The sequence below is a fragment of the Pongo pygmaeus genome, chromosome 1 (assembly GCF_028885625.2).
Source record: "Pongo pygmaeus isolate AG05252 chromosome 1, NHGRI_mPonPyg2-v2.0_pri, whole genome shotgun sequence".
In the NCBI taxonomy this organism is placed as follows: domain Eukaryota; kingdom Metazoa; phylum Chordata; class Mammalia; order Primates; family Hominidae; genus Pongo; species Pongo pygmaeus.
Genome location: NC_072373.2, coordinates 205462911 through 205487716, shown reverse-complemented (window position 1 = coordinate 205487716; position 24806 = coordinate 205462911). Strand labels below are relative to the sequence as shown.

The following is a 24806-nucleotide window of genomic DNA, read 5'->3' as shown; positions in this document are numbered from 1 at the left end:
AGGCTGGTCTCGAACTCTTGGCCTCAGGTGATCGCCCCACCTCAGCCTCCCAAACTGCTGGGATTACAGGCGTGAGCCACTGCGCCCGGCCAGCTGCAAGATCTTGATAAGTCATGTCTCCACTCTTAGCATCTGTCAAAAAAGGGGTTGGACTCGAAGGCTTGAGGTTTCTTCCAGCTTTTGCATTGCGGGGTTCTGTCACCCGCATGTCAAATTATTTGGCTACGCTGAGGACTGCAGATGCGGGGAGGGGAAGTGTGGCCAGTGAAAGCTGTCTCATCCCTGACTCTGAATGAATTTGAGGTATCAGGGAAATGGTGACCTTTACCACCTCCCCGCCACCCTCCCCCACACACATGCATATCATGGGTTTGTTCCTCCTCCAGTTCCTCCTGCAATGCTCCTTACTCCATTTTTGTTTTTGTTTTACTCATAAACAGCAAGTCAACATATATACCCAGGTATGTTTTTAAGTTCATGCACTCAAAATCTAGCACGTTAATAAGTGAAAAGTCTTACCTCCCAGAAAGCTTGGTCATCAAAATATTTGGCCACATGAGGTGCTTTCCATATCTTGAGATTTAGGAGCAAACCTGTTTAAATGCATAATTTAATGTTAAAACATTTGGAGCACAGGGTTTTTAATCTCAAGATTAATCGAAATATTGTGTGTCAAAACGACAGTATCTCAACAGAAATCCTTTTTCTCCCACAATTGAAAGACAAATAAATGGAAGCCCTGTCATTCCTGGACCAGCTTAATTCTGTAGACTATTTTATTTTATTTTATTTTATTTTATTTTATTTATTTTGAGACAGAGTCTCACTCTATCGCCCAGGCTGGAGTACAATGGCGTGATCTCGGCTCACTGCAACCTCTGCCTCCCAGGTTCAAGCGATTCTCCTGCCTCAGCCTCCCAAGTAGCTAAGATTATAGGCGCCTGCCACCACATCCAGCTAATTTTTTTTTTTTTTTTTTTTTTTAGTAGAGATGGGGTTTGACCATGTTGGCCAGGCTGGTCTCGAACTCCCGACCTCAGGTGATCCACCCACCTCAGCCTTCCAAAGTGCTAGTATTACAGGCATGAGCCACCACACCCGGCCGATTCTGTAGACATTTTTTTTTTTTGAAAAAAAGAACTGGGAATGGCAGTGTACTGAGCAGTACATGAAAGCCACAGATCTGACGCCCTTCCCCAGACGGAGTAGAAGGGCCCCATGAAAGCTGATCCATGTAAGACATCCAGGCTACTATGGAGGGTGACTCCAATTGGGTGCTCCTATAGGTCTGTCTTCTCTGGCTCCAGTCAACTCCCAGGAACCTCAGCTTAAGATTCCACTTGTGTAGTTAGGAAAGTAGCTTATAACTTGCTTTTGTGCCTGTCCTTCCTTTTCCCCATCTTTTTAAGTGTCTTTTATTTTACTTTTTATTTTTGGGACAGGGTCTCATTCTGTTATCCAGGCTGGAGTGCAGTGGCACAATCACAGCTCATTGCAGCCTCAAACTCCCGGGCCAAGCAGCCCTCCCACCTCAGCCTCCCAAGCAGCTGGGACCACGGGTGTGTGCTACCATACCCAGCTCATTTTTTTGTATTTTTTGCAGAGACGGGGTTTAGCCATGTTGCCCAGGCTGGTCTTGAACGCCTGAGCTCAAGTGATCTGCCCACTTTTGCCTTCTAAAGGGCTGCGATCACAGGTGTGAGCCACGGTGCCCAACCTCCATTCCCTGTCTACTCTCTGCCCAGCTAACTTGGCCATATGTATTCCTCCAGCTTCCCGAAGTTGGCTGAATTTCACAGGACACACGGAATGAGTGCTTCCTTTCACAGGAAGCAAGGAAATGCTCCTGATAGATTTATCTGTGTATTATTAAGGATGATCAGCTCCAGTGTCGTTAACAAGAATGGGCGAGTGCTTAGTGAGATTCGTATTTCCCTTTCGTGGTGCTGCTTTTAGCTGATATTGACATGCAGGGTACAACCAGCATGACGCAGTTAGCTTGAATTACTCAGTAATGATCTCTGGCGCCTGCATGAATTTTCCAGATAGCTGAGGCTTACTCATCACTGAGGAATATCTGTCTAAAATATATTTTGTCTTCTGAGATGACATTAAACATATTTAGACTTTAAAAAAAAAAATCAGAACCATCACTAGGAACACCCACTTATAATGTGCCATATAACGTGGAAAAGGTGTGTAGCCGTGGAGGGTTGTTGGTCTAATCTCTCAGCAGCCCAAGCGTTTTGTGTTCTTGTGTCCAGTTTTAAGAATTTCTCGGCCGGGCGCAGTGGCTTATGCCTGTAATCCCAGCACTTTGGGAGGCCAAGGTGGGCGGATCACCTGAGGTCAGGAGTTCGAGACCAGCATGACCAACATGGAGAAACCCTGTTTCTACTAAAAATACAAAATTAGCTGGGTGTGGTGGTGCATGCCTGTAATCCCAGCTACTCAGGAGACTGAGGCAGGAGAATCACTTGAACCCAGGAGGCGGAGGTTGCGGTGAGCCAAGATAGCACCATTGCACTCCAGCCTGGGCAACAAGAGCAAAATTCTGTCTCAAAAAAAAAAAAAAAAAAAAAATTCTCTTTCTCTGTTAGGCTCTTTGCTTTCACTTCTAACTTCTGCTGGTGTACTTTACCTCTAGAAACCTAGCCCACCTCTAATCTGCTATTTCTAATCTACCTGGGCTGAGAAACCCAATAACTATGCTTGATAGGATTGTTTCTTAAATAAGTATAGACAGGCCCATAGAGGGCTCAATTAACAAGTTAAATGCTTGGCTTCTGGGAGTCCATTTGGTGCAATATTGGCTGCTTGAGGAACTTTTTCCCCTTTCCATTGTCCAAGTTGTTTTGTTTCCTTTTTTGAGACAGGGTCTTGCTCTGTTGTCCAGGCTGGAGTGCAGTGGCACCATCTCAGCTCACTGCAACTTCTGCCTCCCAAGCTCAACTGATCCTCCCATCTCAGCCTCCGGAGCAGCTGGGACTACAGGTGTACCGCCACGCCTGGCTTATTTTTGTATCTTTTGTAGAGATGGGGTCTCACTATGTTGCCCTGGCTTAAACTCCTGGCCTCAAGCTACTCTCCCACCTCAGCTTCCCAAAGTGCTGGGATTACAAGTATGAGCCACCCAAGTTGTTTTTAATCACCAGTTCGCTCATGTCAAAAACAACATGTAAAGAGGAAAACTTGTTGGTCTTAACTCTTAAAGGAACACTATGATTGTCTTTTCCTCTATTCTCTTTTTTGACTCCAGTGAAGCATAAGAAAAGACCCCCAGGTACTTTGCAAGACAGAGGGCAAGTCAGCACCACTTCGAACATACCAGTGATAACAGTGAATAGTGTGAATCCCAGGACAGGGTTGCCAAATAAAATGCAGGATACCCAATTCATTTCTAATTTAAAAACAGACACCTTGCATTTTTGCTAAATCCGGCAGCCTTTCCCATGGTTGGATTGCCAGCTGCCATGAACTGAACGTTAACTTATGGAATTAACTCTACTCCGCCTCTGCTTCTTCACACAGACTCTGCCAAAAGCTAAGGCCAGACATTGGTATATTAAAGCAATTCTAGCCAATCTCACACTCAAAAATTACCCAGGTAACTCCAAAAAGTACCTCCATACAGTTTGTTAAAGCTGGAAGGAAGCCAGCTTAGTTACTATAATCCTTTCATTTTACAGAGAAGCTATCCAAGGCTCAGAGGGAGTGAAGTGACATGCCCAACGTCACACAACTCATAGTGTCTTACGCCATTTGTCTCTTATTTGGCATCCAACTCCTGCTTAGGGACACATATATGGGTGTCTAACCAATAAAAGATGTTTGCTTGTAGAATAAAGGTCAACAGTTCTGGATGGAATGTGTATTTTCTTTCTTTTTTTTTTTTGAGACAGTCTCACTCTGTCACCTAGGCTGGAGGGCAGTGGTGCAACCTCAGCTCACTATAACCTCCACCTCCTGGGGCCAAGCCATTCCCCTACTTCAGCCTCCCGAGTAGCTGGGACTACAGGCGCATGCCACCACGCCTGGCTACTTTTTCTATTTCTGGTAGAGACAGGGTTTTGCCATGTTGGTCAGGCTGGTCTCAAACTCCTGACCTCAGGTGATCTACCTGCCTCGGCCTCCCAAAGTGCTGGGATTACAGGTGTGAGCCACTGCGCCTGGACTGAATGTGTATTTTCTATTTTTCTTTTTTTTTTAGACAGAGTCTCGGCTCACTGCAGCCTCTGCCTCCTGGGTTCAAGCAATTCTCCTGCCTCAGCCTCCCAAGTAGCTGGGATTACAGGTGCCTACCACCACGCCTGGCTAATTTTTTAATTTTTAGTAGAGACGGGGTTTCACCATGTTGGCCAGGCTGGTCTTGAATCCTGACCTCAGATGATCTGCCCACTTCAGTCTCCCAAACTGCTGGGATTACAGGTATGAGCCACTGCACCTAGCCACATATTTTCACCTGGCATATAAGTAAAACTGGCTAATTAGCAACTCCCCTAGATTTTTTGCTGTTCTATTGTATTGCAAGAACAGAAACATACTTTTCCCCTTTGTTGAAAGATCTCCAGTGGCTTCCCATCTTTTATAAGGGCCTGCTCCTCACTACCATTCTGCCCTCAACCCCTGCCGCTCCTTCTCACTCCATTCACACCAACCACACTGGTCTCCTTACTGTTCCCTCAACACACAAAGCATGCTCCTGTCTCAGGGCCTTTGCACTTGCTATCCTATTTTCATGGAATGTTCTTCCCCTAACTAAATGCATCGCATATCTCCCTCCTCTTCACTGGGGTTTCTGCTTAAAAGCTAACTACTCAGATAAGCCCTCCCTGACCACCCCCTGAAAGAACACCCCATCCCACACTGACTCTATGTTTCTCTAGTTTGCTCTGTCTTCACAGCCACTTCTTACCATCTGACATAGTAGACACTTATTTGTCTGTTTATTGCTAATACCTTCCCCCACTAGAAGGTCAATTCCATGAGGTCAGGGAATTTGTTTTGCTCACTGCTGTGTCCCCAGTGCCTGGCTCATAGTGGATATTGAATAAATATGTGTTGAATAAAATAGTATTATGGGTGTCCTCAGAAATAAAAGGTAGGCTTTTGGGTGTAAGGATTTTCTTGGGCTTCTGTGCAAAACTGAGTGTGATCACCAGCCCTGGGTTCAAAAGTCTACAACGTTGCCACTCACCCTACTTATAACCTCAGGGATGTCCCTTCCCTGCCCTGGCCTCACAGTCCACATCAGCAGCAGGTGACCTCTAAGAACCTTTCCAATTCTGAAATTATGTGATCCTCAGGGAAGGAGATGGGGCACATATACATCCAGCCACATGGCAGGGTGCACTCTGGACGTGGGTGCTGTGTCCTGGCAATGGTGGAAGAAAGGTGGCCTCACACTGACCTGTCAGGAGACCAGACATGACAGCCATCGCCATGGCCAAGCTGAGTTCCCCAATGCAGAGGAGGACCTGGAAGTCAATCCTAGAAATGACAAAGCAGAGGTGGTCACTTGGGCATCAGGCAGCAGAGGTCATCAGGGACAAAAAGGACTGTTGGTGTCAGTACTGCCATTGCCAGGAAGGGCCATGAGGAAAACTAGGGTCCTCTTCCTGGCTGGTACATTCCCCTGTCATTTTCCCAAAAAGCCATGCAGACATGTGGGAGGGAGGGAGGCGAAGGAGATTCCAAGATTGTCTGTGGCTTATTTTAGCTCTCAGCACCTCATGGATAATGAACCAGACCAGGAGTCAGAAAACCCAAGCTCAAGTCCCAGCTCTGTCACTTACTAGCTGCAAGACCCTGGGCAAGTCCCTTAACCTCTCAGAGCCTCCAGTTTTTTCTCTCTCTCTTTTTTTTTTTCTGTTGTTGTTTGTGAGATGGAGTCTCACTCTGTCGTCCAGACTGGAGTGCAGTGGTCGGCTCACTGCAACCTCTGCCCCCCAGGTTCAAGCGATTCTTGTGCCTCAAGTAGCTGGGACTACAGGCATGCGCCACCATACCTGGATAATTTTTGTATTATTAACAGAGACGGGGTTTCACCATGTTGACCAGGCTGATCTCGAACTCCTGACCTCAAGTGATCTGCCTGCCTCGGCCTCCCAAAGTGCTGGGATTACAGACATGAGCCACCACGTCTGGCCTGCCCCCAGTTTTCTCATTAGGCAATTAAAGATGAAGGTTCTATTTCTCTTGGGGCAAGGGGGGTGGGGTAGAGCTTGGCTTTCAACCCATCTCGCCTGCCCATTCCTACCCCTTGAACATACTTCCAGGACCTCTCTCCTTCAAGGCAATCCCAGGGGTTCAATTCAAACATTAAGCTATTACGGGGGCCCTTGGATGCTGAATGTGATTGTCCCAGGGTTCAGCCTGCACCTGGGCACTGCCAGCCCCTTCACTGCAGCCCCACGGATAGTTGTATACAACAAGCCAGTTTTTTAAGCCTTTCCTACTTCTTGTCTCAACAGGTGGGCAGCTCATATTCTCATTTTTAAGACAAAGCAAAGCTCCAAGCCTGCAGCCTCATGAGGTGGACCCCACCTTGTATGTCATTTGGTTATCTTCCCTGTCTTTACTGATTGTTCATTATAAAGTGGGAGAAATAATGACAGTCCCTACCTCATAAGATCACGGGAGAGTGGAGAGAATTAAAAAGAATTACCCGCAGACTAGAAAAATAAATTAAGGCCGGGCGTGGTGGCTCACGCCTGTAATCCCAATACTTTGGGAAGCCGAGGTGGGCAGATCACGAGGTCAGGAGATGGAGACCATCCTGGCTAACACAGTGAAACCCCATCTCTACTAAAAATACAAAAAATTAGCCGGGAGTGGTGGCAGGCGCCTGTAGTCCCAGCTACTCAGGAGGCTGAGGCAGGAGAATGGCGTGAACCCGGAAGGTGGAGTTTGCAGTGAGCTGAGATCACGCCACTGCACTCCAGCCTGGGCGACAGAGCAAGACTCCATCTCAAAAAAAAAAAAAAAAAAAGAAAAGAAAAATAAATTAAAAAGATAAAAAGAGTTGCCACCCTGCTGCTCATGTAGTGAGTGCAGATGTCAACAACTACCTGCCCAACCATTCAGGCAGCCATCCCCGCTTCCGTGTGGCAAGCTCCAGGCCCTCATCTTTGCCATCTTTGTATATCGTCAATAGTTTGCTTCCTCCCCAGCTCCAAACACAGTTCAGGTTATCAAAACTTCACAGAAATGTTTGTTGAATGACTGAAAAATGGAGTCAATTACTCAATTCATTGATCTAATATTAAATGATTTTTAGAAAAAAATTCAAGGGGACATATGCATGACCTTGCAAAAAAAATTTTCTTTTTTTTGAGATGGAGTCTTGCTGTGTCGCCAGGCTGGAGTGCAGTGGCGTGATCTCAGCCTCCCGAGTAGCTGAGACTACAGGCAAGAGCCACAACGCCCAGCTAATTTTTTGTATTTTTAGTAGGGAAAGGGTTTCACCATGTTGGCCAGGATGATCTCGATCTCTTGACCTTGTGATCCGCCAGCCTCAGCCTCCCAAAGTGCTAGGATTACAGGTGTGAACCACCGAGCTGGCTGCAAAAATTCTTAAACAGGACACAAAAGAACTAAACATAAAGGGAACAATGATAAATTGGGCTATATTAACATTAAGAACCTCTCTTGTTCAAAAGACACCATTAAGAAAGTAAAAGGTGGGCTGGGCATGGTGGCTCACACTTGTAATCCTGGCACTTTGGGAGGCCAAGGTGGGCCAAAGTTGGGGCCAGGAGTTCAAGATCAGCCTGGCCAACATGGCAAAACCCTGTCTCTACCAAAAATTATTTTGTCTATACAAAAATTAGCTGGGCATGGTGGCATGCGCCTGTAATCTAAGCTACTCAAGAGGCTGAAGTATGAAAATTGCTTGAACCTGGGAGGCAGAGGTTGTAGTGAGCTGAGATAGTGCCACTGCATTCCAGCCTGGGTAACAGAAGGAGACTGTTTCAAAAAGAAAGAAAGAAGGAAAAAGGTAACCCACAAAGTGGGATTCATATCCAGGATACGTAAGGAATTCCTACAAATCAATAAGAAAAAGACAGAACATCACAATAGAAAATGGGCAAACTAACTTGAATAGACATTTCACAAGAAAAGATATTCAACTGTCCAAAAAGCATATTAAAAGTGCTCCATTTAGTTAGTTATTGGAGATATCAAAATTTAAACAATAGGTTTGATTGTTAAATGACTAATCAAAAAGAAGGAAAACACCAAGTGTTGGTAAAATGTTGAGTAAAAGGAGCTTCTATACACTACTGGTGATTAGATTGGCGCAAACTACTAGAGAAAATTGTTTAGCAGTAGCCACTAAAGCTGACTGTGTGAATACTGTATAATTCAACAATTTCACTTCTAGGCATATAATCAACAGAAATGCATTCGTGTGCTCCAAAAATAAAAGTACTAGAATGTTCATAGGAGCAATACTAGAATATTCATAATAGCTCCAAACTGGAAACTACCCAAATCCTCCTCAATAATGGATAAATAAATTCTGCTGCATTCACACAATGGAACACTTGTTCCAACTATCTTTTCTTAGATTCTCTATTTGTCTATCTGGCATTCATTTATCACAGGGCCACACTAATGGCCAAAGTTGTTTATCTCATTTTCTTGCAAGTCAGCTTTCTCAGGCATGGGAAACTCATATTATAAACCCCTCAGCTATAAATTCTAACATATGTGTTTTCACTTCCTGCCCATTAGTGGATGCCGTCACCCAGTTACTCTCCCACCACTCTTTTTCATAAAGGCATAGTTCCAGTTCCCCCTCTCTTTCTGCTGCCTGGTCCCTGGATGATACAGTTTTGTGTGGCCCTGCATGACATGTTCTGCCTCTTGTTTACAGGGGAACTGTGAACAACAAAACTTTCCTTCCAATAATACTGGAAGAAAATGCCACTCAGTCACCTTTATAAATTAAGACCCAAGCATGACAGAACACTATATCCCAGTGGAAAAAGGGTACAGCAATGCTTAACAACCTGGATGAATCTCACAACTGCAATGTTGAGTAAAAGAAGCATACAAAAGCACAGACTTACAGTATGATTCCATGTACATTATCTCAGTTCATTCTCTGTTGCTATAACAGAATACCACAGAATGGGTAATTTATAAAATAAGTATATATAGCTCATGGTTCTGGAGGCTGGGAAGTCCAAGAGCATGCTGCTGGCATCTGTTGAGGACCTTCTTGCTGTGCCATAACATGGCAGAGGGTATCACATGGCAAGAGGGCAAGAGCATGTCAGCTCAGGTCTCTCTTCCTCTTGTAAGCCACCAGTCTCATCATAGGGGCCCCACTCTGATGACTTTATCTAATTCTAGTTACCTCCCAAAGGCCTCACCTCCAATTTCATCAACATATGAATTTGGAGATTAAGTTTCCAACACATGAAATTTGAGGGATGCATTCAAACCATAGCATTCTGCCCCAGCCCCCAAAATGCATGTCCTTCTCACATGCAAAATTCATCCCAATAGCACCAAAGTCTTTTTTTTTTTTTAGAGATGGGATTTTGCTCTGTCATCCAGGCTGGAATGCAGTGGCATGATCAGAGCTCACTGTAGCCTCAAACTCCTGGGCTCAAGTAATCCTCCTGTCTCAGCCTCTTGAGTAGCTAGGACTACAGATGTGTGCCACCATATCCAGCTAAGTTTATTTAATTTTATTTGTAGAAACAGAGTCTCACTCTGTTGCCCTGGCTGGAATGCAGTGGCACGACCATAGCTCACTGTAGCCTCAAACTCCTGGGCTCAAGTGATCCTCTCAACTCAGCCTCCTGAGTAGCTAGAATTACAGGCACATGCCACAATACCTGACTAATTTTTTTATTTTTTATTTTTTGTAGAGACAGGTCTCACTATGTTGCCCAGGCTGGTCTTGAACTCCTGGGCTCAAACAATCCTCCCACCTCGGCCTCCCAAATCACTCGGATTACAGGCATGAAACACCACACTTAGACAACCCCCAAAGTCTTAACTTGTTCCAGCACCAACTCAAAAGTCCAAAGTCCATGGTCTCATCTAAATCAGATGTGGGTGAGACTTAAGGTACAATTCATTCTATGGGAGATTCCCTCTGGTTGTAAGCCTGTAAAGTCAAAACAAGTTATCAACTTCCAAAATACAACGGTGGAACAGGCATAGGACAGACATTCCCATTCTAAAAGGAAAAAGAGGCAAGGGAAAAAGGGTAACTGGTTCCAAGAAAGTACAAAACCCAACATAGAAAACAACATTAAACCTTAAACCTTCAGAATGATCTTTTACTCTATGTGCCACTTCCTGGACACACTATGGAATTTGGACCCCCGAAGCTTCGGGAAGCTCTGCCCCTGTGGTTTTGCTGGGCTCTGCCCATGTTGCAGTTCTCACAGGTTGGAGTCTCATGCCTGCAGTTCTCCCAAACTGACATTGCACTATGATAGCTCTACCGTTCTGGGGTCTTGGCAGTGGCCTCACCCTTGTAGCTCCACTAGACACTGCTCTACTAGGGGCTCTCTGTGGTGGCTGTTCACAGCATCCTTTGAAATGTAGGTGGAAAAAGGCATGCCCCCTCAGCTTTTGCATTCTGCACACCTGCAAAATTAGTGCCATGTGTATGCTGCCAAGGTTTATGACTTTTACCTTCCACATCACACCTGTGGCCACTTGAGCCACAGCTGGGATGGCTGAGGAATGCTGCTCCAGAAATGTGGGGAGCAGAGACCCAAGGCAGCCCTGGGCAGCAGCTGGTCATTCCAAACCATTCTGCCCTCTTAGAGCTCTGGGCCAGTAATGGGAGGGGCAGTCTTGAAGATCGCTGAAATGGCTTTGGAGTTTTTCTCTCTTGTCCTGATGAACAGCCTCTGGCTTTGTTCTATGTGTACTAATTTTCTTTCTTCTTTTTTTTTTTTTTTTTTTTTTTGAGACGGAGTCTTGCTCTGTCACCCAGGCTGGAGTGCAGTGGCGTGATCTCGGCTCACTGCAAGCTCTGCCCCCCGGGTTCATGCCATTCTCCTGCCTCAGCCTCCCAAGTAGCTGGGACTACAGGCACCCGCCACCACACCTGGCTAATTTATGTGTACTAGTTTTCTTATCAGTCGGTAGCTTGGTCACACTCTCAGTTTTCTCAGCTGAAAATGTTCTTTCATTCTCTACAACATGGCTGACCTACAGATTTTCTGCCTTCCATAAATGACTCTGGCACAGACGAAGTTCAGCTAAGATCTTTGCTTCTTTATAAAAACGATGACCTTTGCTCCAGTTTCCAACACGTGGTTCTTCAGTTCCATCTCAGACCTCATCAGAATGGCCTTTACCAGCCATATTCCTATCAGCATTCTGATCTCAACGACTTAAGTGACCATTAAGAAGTTCCAGACTTTCCCTAGTTCTGGGGTCTTCTTTTAAGCCCTCACCAGAACTGCAGAACTGTTTTTAATGCTCCATTCTTTTTCTTTTTTTTTTTTTTCTTTCGAGATGGAGTTTTGCTCTTGTTGCCCAAGCTGGAGTGCAATAGCATGATCTCAGCTCACTGCAACCTCTGCCTCCTGGGTTCAAGTGATTCTCCTGCTTCAGCCTCCTGAGTAGCTAGGATTACAGGCATGCGCCACAACGCCCAGCTAATTTTTTGTATTTTTGGTAGAAACAGCGTTTCACCATGTTAGCCAGGCTGGTCTCGAACTCCTGACCTCAGGTGATCCACCTGCTTCGGCCTCTCAAAGTGCTGGGATTATAAGCCTGAGCGACCGTGCCTGGCCTAATGCGCCATTCTTGACAATACAGGCTTTTTCTAGCCTGCTCCTCAAAACTCTTCCAACCTATTCCCATCACCCAGTTCCAAAGCCACTTCCACATTTTCAGGAATCTGTTACAGTAAAAACTCTACTCCTTGCATTAATTTTCTTTCTTTGTCCATATTCTGTTGCTATGACAAAATATCAAACTGGGTGATTATAAAGAAAATAAATTTATTTAGCTCACAATTCTAGAGGCTGGGAAGTCCAAAAGCATGGTGCCACCATCTGGTGAGGGCCTTCTTGCTGCATCATAACATGGAGAAGTCATCACATGGTGAGAGGGCAAGAGCATGCCAGCTCAGATTTCTCTTTCTCTTCTTATAAGTCACCAGTGCCATCATACCTCGCCCCATGACCTTATCTAATCCTAATTACTTCCCAAAGGCCCTTCCTCCAAATACCATCAACATATGAATTGAAGGATTAAGTTTCCAGCACATGAAATTTGGGGGACACATTCAAACCATCACATATATAATGTACAAAAACAGCCAAAACTGACTGATGCTGTTAGAAGGCAGGTTAGTGGTTATCCTGGAATGAGACAAGAAGAGGTTCTGGGTGTTGGTTATGTGGGGATATCAGAAGATTTATCAAATGGTACTTGTATGATATATGCCCTTTTCTGGATATAGCTTATACTATATAAGTTGGGTTTTTTTTTGTTTGTTTGTTTGTTTTAAGTAATAAGTGGCAGAATAGAGGATAAACCCAAACCTGCTGACTGCCACCCCACAACTCATTCTATATGATGCTGTCTGGAAAAAGAAATGAATGAAGCAGAAATCCATCACCATCATAACAGTCACCCTGCACAGGGTCTCCCCTGGCCCGACCCTCAGCTCAACACATGTCCTCACAGCAGCCCTGTGAGTGAGCTATTAGTGTCCCTACTTCATAGAGGGCAAGTTCAGGTTAGGGAAGTGAACCAAGAATTCCAATGTTTCGTGGCTTAGAATGGGTGGCTCTTGGGATTCAAACTAGGCAGGCCTGTCCACAAAGCTTGGCCAGATGCTTCCCAGATTTCAGCATTTGAGGACAACATTCATGAATTTAGCCATACTGGCATTCCAGAGATGCTATTAAAAACATTTTTTTTCTCCAAATAGACTTATTTTTACATTTAAATAAATGAATTTAAAAGAAAACTGTGTTACTAGCTTGAAATAGAAGGGAAATGGGAGGTAGCTGTAAAAAGAGATATAATGAAGACAAAATGTTGCTAAAATCTCTCCCAGATATGGCAGTCTGAGGTTTTCTCTGCTATTCAACAGAGTAGTTAACAAGAGCTAGAAGGGTGCAGAGATTCTCAGCCCAAGTGGGGACTTTCTTTTCTCCCTGATGTAATCAAAGGACTGAGAATTGAAAAAGAGTATCTGCAACTGCATGATTCAATGCCATTTCAGTGTGCCTTCCCATCACTTAAAAATCCCACAGTTTGCGGGAAATGCTCCATCCTGGCTCTGATCACAGCATCTGACTCAATCACATATGCTCATCTGAATAGGAAATTGGGAAATACTGTTTGTGGAATTAATGCAAAGTCAACTGACTTGCCCAATGCCACCAAGTAGCTAATCCACAGTTCCCATTAAGTGTTGTGACTTTGCGCTTAATCCTCTCTCCATCTTTCCATTACATAGAGATGTCCTCATACTGATGCAGCATCAGTCATCATAAAGAAAGGGGCTATGTTCTATTGCTAAACCTGCACAGCAACCCTGTGACATAGGTCTTATTTTCCCATTTTACAGATAGAAAACTGAGATTTAGAGAGTTTGAGTACCAGGACTAAGGCTGCATGACTGGCTTCACGACTGGTGAAGCCCACACCTTTTACTCTCAGCAAACCAAAGGCTTCCGGAAGAGAGATCACCACTGTCGCTATGCCCTTCCCTTTGCCTGGGTCCTGCAAAGGCAAGAAGATAACTGCTTCTTGGTCCTCAACTCACTCACCCTGATGAGAGTTGACTTGCAGGGATGTGCTGGAACCAGTTCCCACAGGCTCAGTGGGCTGATTGTTCTCATCTCTTCCCAAGTCTATGTGTAGTGATGTCTCCTTGATAGCTTGAACTCAGTCATGCGGGAAGCGTTTGTACCATAGAAATTGCAAGTGCTACCAATCAAGGCTTTATTTTCTTGGAAAGCCAGTTGTTAAGTTAATCCTTTACCAGCAAACCACTGATTGGCTTTTTCTTTTTTGGCTATAGGTCAGTGGTTCTAAAACTTGAGCTTGCAAGAGAACACTTGTGGGGCTTGTTAAAACGTGGACTGATAGATCCCACCCCCAGATTTCTAACTGGGTAGGTGTGGGGTGGGGCCGTCGGTAGGGCTTGCATTTCTAACAAGTTTCCAGGTGATGCAGGTGCTGTGGAGAACCAATGCTCCCAGAGAACCACAGAATCACAGAACTGGGAATCTAGGCAGCCTACAAGCAGAATTTAGCCACACAGTGTTACTAACAATCTTGAATTTTCTGCCAGTACTTGGGAGAGCACATGCAAAACTCTAGATTTTGAGCTCTTGAGAAGTCATTGGATCTGGCAACACTGAGCCTTGGTCCCTGCACTGTGATGGTGGGTGCAAGCTGAAGAGCTCCCTTCCTTCACTGGCTTTTTTTTTTTTTTTCTTTTTTTTTCTAATTTCCCCTGCCTGTTCTCTACAGGCATCTGAGTGGGACCTTGCTAGGTCAAGTCCTCATCTTACAGAGGGGAACTCTCAGGCCCAGAGAGAGGAAAGGTTCTGCTTAGAATTGCACAGTTATTAAGACAGTGGCAGACACATCACTGGAACCCATTACAGAGGTGCCTTGCTTCACACAGGTCATCCCCTCCTCATCCCAAGCAAGGATGTCTCACCCACTGATATGTTATCCCTATAATTTGGGGCTACGGTTGTCTCTGTAGAAGGCATCCAAGAACCGGAAGGAACCCCAGCACCTCCATGATTTCTCTGAGACACCTCCAAACACATCAGCTCCTCATCACCTGCTTCAGCCATTTTTACAGTCAGGTTCCAGCTGAGTGACCTTGGGCAGATAACTTCTCCTAAATTTCATTTCTTAGAGTCTGAGAATACCTCAGTAGGCGGTTGTGAGAATTCAAGGAGATAATGCATATAACGGTTTTTAGCACAATGCCCAACACTTTTAAAGCAGTCAATAACAGTAGTAAATGTTATCAGTGAATATGATTATCATCATGCTATCAGTTCATCTCTAAAAATCTATCCCTATATCGTGCCCAGTTCATTTTTTCATTTTATATAAGCCATATCCAGAAAATATTCAACAACATCCAGGAGGTAATGGCTAGGGCTCTGGTGTGTCAAACTGACCATTGCTGTCCACTGTCTAGAGGCCACAGGACCTACCTCTTGTCTGGAGGCCCACATTCCCACCTCACAGTGAGACCTCAGCCAAGGTCCACCCCTCTCTGGGCCTCAGGGATGGGTTGTGCTTAGCATGTTCCTGCATTAGCTTATTAAATCCAGTAGCATCCCAACAGCTCTGTGAGGGGAGATAGTATCATTATCTCCATTTACAATGGGGCAACTGAGGCCGAGAAAGGTTAAACCGCATGCCCAGCTAGTACACAGTGGGAGCAGGTCCACAGCAAAGCTCTGCATCATGACCTGAACCACAGTCTCAATTGGCTTGGGCCTATTTGACCTGCTCTGTGTTTGTGGGGTCACAAAAGATTTCGCGTCTTTGTCCTACACCTAGGCTGCCCTATTTGGAAAGAAGAGGTGGCCTGGAGAGGTGATAAATCCATCCACGGTAGGGGCCGGACAGAATTTCTGAATAAATCAGCCCACAAATATTCACTGAAGCCTACTGAGCACCTGGCCCTGAATGCACACACCCCAGCTAAGGACTCTGCACACATTTCTTCCTGAGTTGGAGGGGAGTGTTAAGGGGATGGGGGTAAGCCCAGTGACCCACATGTAATAGTCGGCCCAGACAGTACGAAGCACCACCAGCACAATGTAGGTGATCTCTCCAAGCAGACCCGGCAAGCCGAAGGTGTAGTACACGCCGTAGCTGTCGTGAATCTCCTGTGGACAAGTGTTATTATAAGCAGATTGGCAGGTGAGACCCATATTCCCTACCCACCCCTTTCACACACCCTTGGTATCTGGGGCCACCAAAGGGGGATGGGCACTAAGGCTCCCCTCAAAGAAGCCCTTCTCAGACTTGAATGTGCACTCACATCATCGGGGAGTTTGTTGAAATGAAGAGTTGGCTTTAGTGGATGTGGCGTGGGGTCTAAGAGCATCTCTAACAAGGTCCCAGGTGAAGCCAATGCTGCTGGTCCACGGACCACGCTTTGAGTAGCAAGGGTCTAGTGTAGGCACTAATCACAATTTCAGCTGATAATTCCTTGTGGTGGGGGCTACCCTGTACACTGTAGGATGTTAAGCAGCATCCCTGGTCTCTCCCCACGAGCTGCCAGTAGCAGCCCTCACCCCACTGTGTCAACCAAGAACGCCTCCAGACATTGTCAGATGTCCCCTGGGGGGTGACCAAGACCCACTGGTCTAGCCCAAATTCAAGCTGTGTTGTCCATCCCAAAGACAACAGCTGGTTAGAAACAAAGCATGAGGCCACACCTCCAGATCCCTACTCAGTAATCCTTCCTCCCCATCACTCAGCCTCACACACAGCCATGAGCCAGCAGATGTGGACACATATGCAAATTCAATCAGGCTGGTTCCTTCCTTAGGATCCCCATTAGTCTTCAGAATAAAAATCCAGGTCAGACGCGGTGGCTCACGCCTGTAATCCCAGCACTTTGGGAGGCCGACGTGGGCAGATCACCTGAAGTCGGGAGCTCAAGACCAGCATGGTCAACATGGCGAAACCCCGTCTCTACTAAAAACACAAAAAATTAGCTGGGTGTGGTGGTGGGCGGCGCCTGTAGTCCCAGCTACTCAGGAGGCTGAGGCAGGAGAATGGTGTGAACCCAGGAGGTGGAGCTTGCAGTAAGCCGAGATCGTGCCACTGCACTCCAGCCTGGGTGACAGAGCGAGACACCATCTCAACAACAACAACAACAACAACAACAAACAAAAAACACACACACACGAAAATTAGCCGGGCGTGGTGGTGGGCACCTGTAATCCCAGCTACCCAGGAGACTGAGGTAGGAGAACCACTTGAACCTGGGAGGTGGAGGTTGCAGTGAGCTGAGATTGCACTCCAGCCTGGGTGACAGAATGAGACTTTGTCTCAAAAAAAAAAAAAAAAAAAAAAAGAATAAAAATCCAGACTCCTCAACTAGCCCAGGAAGTGTGCCTGAGCACCTCCCATCTTTCAGGGATCTGGGTCCACCATGCTCCTGGGTGGACCCTATGCCTTTAGTATGTCTGTTTCCTGGTTGGGCCACACACTCTTCTTACCAATAAGCTTTCATACACACTGTTCCTTCTGCCTGGAATACATTCCCCATGTCTCTGCCTGGCTAATATTACTTATCTGTCAACACTTGGCTGTCAACTGTTTCCTCTGCTCCAGGAAGCATTTCCAGACCCATCCCAGGCTAGCTTAGATGTGCCCTGTAGCTGTTCTCACACTGTATTGTGTTTATCCATTTCCCTCACTAAACTATAGCTTGAAAAGCAAGATGAGTGTTAAAATGTATGTGTTGAATGAAGGAATGATGAATGAATGAATATAGGAATGAATGAGTGAATCATTTTTGAATAGTCCTGCCAGTGATGAAGTCAAGGAAACAGGCTCAGGGAACGCGATGGGCGCTGAGCCTGATGATAACTTGCTATGTGTTCTTTTTTCTGCCCTTCCTCCTTTCATTTCAGGGTTTCAAAGCCAGAGGAGATAAAAGAAATTTGTTCCTCTTGCAAAGATGAAAATCAGATTTGCCCTGGTTTTGGTCAAATCAAATTATTGATACGTTTTTCCTTATTCATTTTATTTTATTTTTTAATGACCTCCAGTTCCATCCATGTTGCTGCAAATGACAGGATTTCATCATTTTTATGGCTAAATAATATTCCACTGTGTATATAAACCACTTTTTTTTTTTTGAGACAGAGTCTTGCTCTGTTGCCCAGGCTGGAGTGCAGTGGCGCAATTTCGGCTCACTGCAACCTCTGTCTCGCAGGTTCAAGTGATTCTTGCATCTCAGCCTCCTGAGTAGCTAAGATGACAGGTGCCCGCCACCAAGCCTGGCTAATTTTTGTACATTTAGTAGAGATGGGTTTCACCATGTTGGCCAGGCTGGTCTTGAACTCCTGACCTCAGGCGATCTGCCCGCCTCGGCCTCCCAAAGCACGTGAGCCACCGCGCCTGGCCAGTTTTTCCTAATTTTAGGTTGAAATGGACTCCCTGAATAGCCACTGTTCATCCAAATCCAGCCTTCGAAAATCTACTCCTTTTTCCTCCATCAAGTCTTCAAACCCATGAAGATTTGTTGTCCCTAAATATTTCTCTTAGAGAAGCATATTATAGCCAATTGGCTACAATGAAGTATTCTGGAATGATCAGGATTTGCTGAGTATTGGAGAGAGATCCATCCACTTAGAAGAAGAATTAAACAATCAGAAGTGGACACAACCTGGACCATCAGCCCAGCACTCCCTCTTCTGATGCTGCTCCTCTCACATCATCCACGTGGTTCCCCAGCAGCAGCCACATATGGACGATGTGCCCACCCGCAGCTGAAGACAACATTATCCAAGTTAAACCAAAGAGCCCCTTCTCCAGAGAATTTGGGATTGAGGCCAAGAGATTCCATCCACCAGGTTGCTTTCTTAAAGCAAAAGACTACACCCCACAATGTGGGGTGAAAGAGGAAGAAGCAGGTCTATAGAGTAAGAATAAAGCAGATATTCAGGAAAAGCAAAGAAAGAAGTAAAACAGGGGCTTCTGGGCTCCCCACAACACTCCAGTCCCTGTCCTTGAGTTCTGTGACACCCCAGTAGCCTGATAACAAATTCTCCCCAATGCCCAAGCAAGCTCGAATGGGTTCTGTCACCTGCTCCCCAGCATCTTAACAAATGCACCACCGAGCCAGGATGGATCCCTCACTAGGCGTTGAAGCCAATGAGAGAATGCGCCAACACCTGCCTAATGCAGCTGTGCACTGCACAGTGGCCCAGCGTCTTGCTGGCCTTCAGCCAAAGCAGAGGGGGTTAGTTGTCTAGTTGTCTAGTTGTCTAGTTTCTTACCGGCGGGCACTTGGCTCCCCTGATGGAGATCAGCCCAGCCACAAGACCCAGCACCATGGCAAGCCATGGAGAACGGATCAGGTGACACGAGATACCCACAGCCACGCCTCCTGCCAACACCGCATTGTGCATATAAGTCTGCAAAGAAATAGCTTGTGGGTAAAGGAAGCAAGGTAGAAAGAGAACACCATCTTGCTGCAAGTGACCAGCACGCTGGGAACAAGGCAACCCTGTAACATCCTCCCTGCTTTGCTGATCCTGAAACCACCTCTCCCTTGTGTTGGGGCTACGTGTCCTTCATCAGTGGATATGATGGGCCAGCTCACTACTGCCTCTTAGGCTCAGGGCACAGTTACCCTGATTGTGCAGCATTTAGGGAATGAGCTGGGAAGTCCAGGTGCTCAGCATCCTAGCCACCCATCACACTCATTAGTGGTGTGTCCCTGGGCAGCGGGAAGAATGGATTTTTGTTTTATTTTTTAGAGACAGGGTCTCGCTATGTTGCCTGGGCTGGTCTTGAACTCCTGGCCTCAACCAATCCTCTTGCCTCAGCCTCTCAAAATATTGGGATTACAGGTGTGAACCACTGCACCTGGCCTAGAAGAATGGGGTTTTGGATGTACCTTCTTCATAAGGTTATTGTAAGGATTAAATGAGTTCCCACATATAAAGCTCTTAGCCCAGTGTCTGACATAGAACATGAATAAATGCCCAGTAGACACAAATCATTGTTATTGTTTTTATTATTATTATTGGCTACTTGGTGCCTGTGCCACCCTGTGTAACTGGGCCCAGTTCCAATAAGCTGGGCCTTGTTCCTGGGCCATAGCTCTGCTATGTCCTTCACTGCTCCAGAACCGGAGCCTTGCCTTGCTCTTATCTGACACCCTCAGCTCTCATCTAGGATTAGCCTCTGGGCTTCCCTGAGCTGACACCCACTCCTGCCTTGCTGGGTGTCTTAGACTTTCTGTCACCATGGAACTCATGGCCACTCACTTCCTCTTAGCACTGAATTCTGCTGTGAAGCTGTCATCTGTGGCCACATTCTTTCCACTCCAGCCCCCCCAGTGCCTCCCACCCCAGCCCCACCACTGGTCTGTCCAGACTTCCCTCCAACACCACCAGCTGGACCCCCTGCCCCCATCATCACAATAACTTGTTTTTTCTCCCCTCTCACCCATCTCTGCCCACAAGACTCACACACACCATCGTCTCTCTGTACTAATAGCAGCAGCTAATATTTGCCTACCATTTACTCCCCGTTAAGCACTTTACACGCACCATCTCTTAATTCCCACTTTACAGATGAGGCCACTGAGACTCAAAACATTGAAGTGGCTTGACCAGGGCCACATGGCTAGTGTCACATACTTCTCTACTTCTGATTCTGATGGTTCCATTCTTGAAATTTGTTGGGGGGAAGAGAGAGGCTGGCTGATTCTAGTCTAGTCTGTTGCTGCTGACTCTCGCTCATGGTGACTGACTTTAGCAACTAGCAGAAATGGGATTCAAACTCAGGTCTGTTTCATGTTAGCATGGATGGATTTAATCACTCCCCCCAGAAAGCCTTTGATCACTGGACAGTCTCCTGAGTCCCAGGCCCACTGTGACCACCGAGCATTCTTCCTAGAGCTCCACTGCAGAGGCAGGCACAGCTCCACCACCCGGCATGCCCTCTCCCAACCCACGCTGGCCCTGGGGTGGGGAGGGGCATAAATATGTGTGTTAGTCCTGTTAGACCCAAGTGCTGCCCAAGGACAGCGCCCTGCTCACCATGTTGATCTTCCCTTGGGGGTGAGCCAAGGATGACACTGACATGGCTGTCACCGCGCTGACTGCTAGAGCATAGTAGGTGTTGAACACAGCATTCTTCCTTTCGATTGGACTTCTCAGCAGAGCAGAGTTGAAACTTGGCCAGAACATCCACAAGAAGAGGGTGCCTGGGGGCCAGAGAGGGTGGTTGGCTAGAACCACACTCCTGCTCCAAAGGCCTGAGCCTCGAGGGGTTTTGGATGAGAATCCTAGGGCTGGAGAGTCTCAGCCTTGTCACTTAGAGTTAGATGGGGAAGTCACGTCTCCCCTCCGAGCTCTCAAGCTGATACCAGCTAACCACATTTTACAGACAAGGAAACAAAGGCCAAGAGGGTTGAAATCTGCATACCCCAGGCCTCCTGAACCTGCTCTGTGATGGTCAGATGCTTATTTTTATTTTTTTATTTTTCTTTTTAATTGAGATGGAGTCTTGCTCTGTTGCCCAGGCTGGAGTGCAGTGGCGCGATCTTGGCTCACTGCAACCTCCGCCACCTGGATTCAAGAGATTCTCCTGCCTCAGCCTCCCAAGTAGCTGGGATTATAGGCATGCACCATCACGCCCAGCTAACTTGTTTGTATTTTTAGTAGAGATGGGGTTTCGCCCTGTTGGCCAGGCTGGTCTCGAACTCCTGACCTCAGGTGATCCACCCACCTTGGCCTCCCAAAGTGCTGGGATTACAGGCTTGAGCCACCGCGCCTGGCCCAAACGCTTATTATTATTTTTTTTAATTAATGTGCTACTTTAACTTGACCCCATGGCCTGATAGTCCTTTGCCTACTATCAAGCTCACTGCCCGATTTTCTATTAGCCTCTCCCAGCAGTCTAAAGTCATCATTTTCACAGTAGATTTTCAAAGTACAACATTATTACTATTCCCACCCTTGTTCCTTCACTCCTGGGCCCTACTTTCTTCACTTGTCCATTTCCCTCTTTTCAGTTGAAAACAAAGGGATTGGATAAACTTATTGAAACTCACACATAATGAGTCTCTCCTTTCTAGTGGATATTAATGAAGAGAGGTCCCTAAAAGGAAACGTTTAATTCAAAGGTATGAATTTAACAAACACTACTCAAAGAAATGAATCATGATGGAAGGGCTTCAGACACCCAGGGGAAGTCGGCAAAGGAGGGAGATTTTTCAGCCAGAGCCTTTTCTGAGCCATTCTACTCAGCCCAAGTATGAGACCACTCACCCCACCTTGTCCTTACCCAGCATGGCAGACAAACTGGGTCTCGTTGCTATCTGTTCTTTATCCTTCGTTCCCTGGGGTAGAGGCTTTGGCAGGCACCGGGCCACAGTCAGCCCAAAATAGGCTGCGAACACATGGATGTGCATCAGGTTCATGTGGTAGTCTGTCTGCAATAAAACCCAGTAAGAGCAGTGAGTGTCGGTATCCTCTGCCCACAGGCAAGCCCTGATAGTCCTTGGAGAAAGTTCAGAGCTTCACTTAGGAGGTGTGACTTGAAGCCATGAGACTGGTGTTCAGAGCTTACCCAGCCCAAACCAGCAGGCTTTGCCCAGGCTGGAGTGCAATGGCACGATCTCAGCTCACTGGAAACTTTGCCTCCCAGGTTCACGCGATTCTCCTGCCTCAGCTTCTCTAGTAGCTGGGATTACAGGCATGCGCCACTACGCTGGGCTAATTTTGTATTTTTAGTAGAGACGGGGTTTCACCGTGTTTGCCAGGCTGGTCTCAAACTCCTGACCTCAGGCGATCCACCCGCCTCGGCCTCCCAAAGTGTTGGGATTACAGGCATGAGCCACTGCGCCTGGCCTTTTTTTTTTTTTGAGACAGTCTTGCTCCATTGCTCAAGCTGGAGTGCAGTGGTGTGGTCACAGCTCACTGTAGTCTCTAACTCCCAGACTCAAGCAATCCTTCCACCTCAACCTCCTGAGTAGCTAGGATTACAGGAGTGCACAACCATGCCTGGCCAATTTTTAAATTTTGTGTAAAGATGGAATCTCGCTATGTTGCTCAGGCTGGTCTCGAACTCCTGGGCTCAAGAGATCATTCCCTCCCAAAGTGCTGGGATTACAGGCATGAGCCACCACACCCAGCCTATCAGTAGCTCTTATATGCTTTTGACCAAGGTTCACTTAGGTGTGGCAAAAACCCACATGGACATGCACCTCACTGATTCCTACTTCTCAGCGGAATTTTAACTCTGCAGGGAGTGATGAGTGACATAAATTTTACAACATGAAGCAGCCAGACTTCTTATAATACCAAACTAAGGTCTTCAGTAAATTCTAAATATATTCTAATTTTGCATCATAACTATTACATTTTAGTAATGCTTAATAACTTACTTAGTGGGCTACTGGAGAAAGCTGTCAGCTGTGCTTTCTAAAAATACCCAGAATTGGCAGGATTTTTAGCACCATTTCCCACTGACCACATCTTGGTTTAAGCCACCATCACCACTACCCCAAATTGTTACAATAACCTCCTAACTGGTCTCCCCATTTCCACCCTTGTCTTCCTGTGGACTGTTCTCCACACAGCAGGCAGAGTGACCCTGTTAAAATGCAAGTCAGGCTGGGCGTGGTGGCTCACGCCTGTAATCCCAGCACTTTGGGAGGCTGAGGTGGGTGGATCACCTGAGGTCAGGAGTTCGATACCAGCCTGGCCAACATGGCAAAACCCTGTCTCTACTAAAAATACAAAAATTAGCTGGGCGTGATGACGCTTGCTTGTAATCCCATCTACCTGGGAGGCTGAGGCAGGAGATTCACTGGAACCTGGGAGGCGGAGGCTGTAGTGAGCTGAGATGGTGCCACTGTACTCCAGCTTGGGCAACAGAGTGAGACTCTGCGTCAAATAAATAAATAAAATAAAATGCAAGTCAGATCATGTTACTCCTCTGCTCAGAAGCCTCCAGCGGCTCCCATGTCACTTAAAGTCAAGGTCCATGTTCTTGCCATGACCCTGCAGGAGCCACTCTTGTCTGACCTCTTGGGCATCACCTCCTATTGCACTCCTCCACTTGCTCTTCTCTCATCCTCAAACCCACTAGCGTGTTCCCACTTTGGGTCATTCAGCTGCCTGAAATGCTGACCCCCAGCCAGGGTGTAACAAGGGCAGGATGGAGGGAGTAGTCCACCCTGGGTGCAAGCAATCAGGGGTGCCTTGTCTGTAGAGGGTGTCTAACAATTCTAAAGCCAACTAAAAAGTCTGTCTGCTTTTTATTTTTATTTATTTATTTGTTTGTTTTTGAGATAGAGTCTCACTCTGTCGCCAGGCTGGAGTGCAGTGGCACGATCTTGGCCCACTGCAACCTCCACCCGCTGGGTTCAAGCGATTCTCCTGCTTCAGCCTCCCAAGTAGCTGGGATTACGGGCGCCCACCACCATGCCCGGCTAATTTTTGTATTTTTGGTAGAGACGGAGCTTCACCATGTTCCCCAGGCTAGTCTCTAACTCCTGACCTCAAGTGATCCATCTGCCTTGGCCTCCCAAAGTGCTGGGATTACAGGCATGAGCCACCGCACCCAGCCTATTTTTTTTTTTTTTATCACCATGTGCTGACAATTCTAAACAGCGTGGGTGGTAAACAGCCCTTCCAGTGCCCTGCCATTGTTCTGCCGCTGTTCTCAGGTACCCATGTGGCTTGTGCACTCACTACCTTCAGGTCTCTACTCAAAAAATCACCTCCTTGATGAGATGAAGCTGCCCCTGGCCACCCTCTCCAACAGTTATCCTCTCTCCCCAACTCTTCATGTTTCCTTTCTCCATTTTATTTTTCTCTGTGGTACTTACCACTCTCTAACATGCTATATCTTTTGCCTATTTTATGGCTTATTGGCAGTCTTTCCTTCTGGAACAGACGTTCCATGAGAGTTGTATTTTCCACTGCCACAAGAGTGCCTGGTATACAGTAAATATCAAATAAATATTTGTGAAGTGAACAAATGATGGTAAAAAGCCCTCAGTCATACATAAAGAGGAAAGTCTATGCAGTTCCCTGATAAGAACTGGAAAGCAG

At 46.5% G+C, this 24806-nt stretch overlaps 1 protein-coding gene across 1 annotated transcript in view; it reads right to left on the bottom strand.

Annotated features, from left to right (window-relative positions):
* The window catches only part of RHCE (Rh blood group CcEe antigens), a 67540-nt gene that overhangs the window by 8018 nt on the left and 34716 nt on the right, over positions 1-24806 (bottom strand). Inside the window, exons 4-9 of the mRNA XM_054499854.2 lie at positions 22030-22177; positions 20781-20947; positions 19008-19145; positions 15763-15875; positions 5411-5490; positions 520-593 (exon numbers count right to left, since the gene is read on the bottom strand). Coding sequence (XP_054355829.2) covers positions 520-593; positions 5411-5490; positions 15763-15875; positions 19008-19145; positions 20781-20947; positions 22030-22177 — 720 coding nt within the window. The remainder of the gene's footprint in view (positions 1-519; positions 594-5410; positions 5491-15762; positions 15876-19007; positions 19146-20780; positions 20948-22029; positions 22178-24806) is intronic.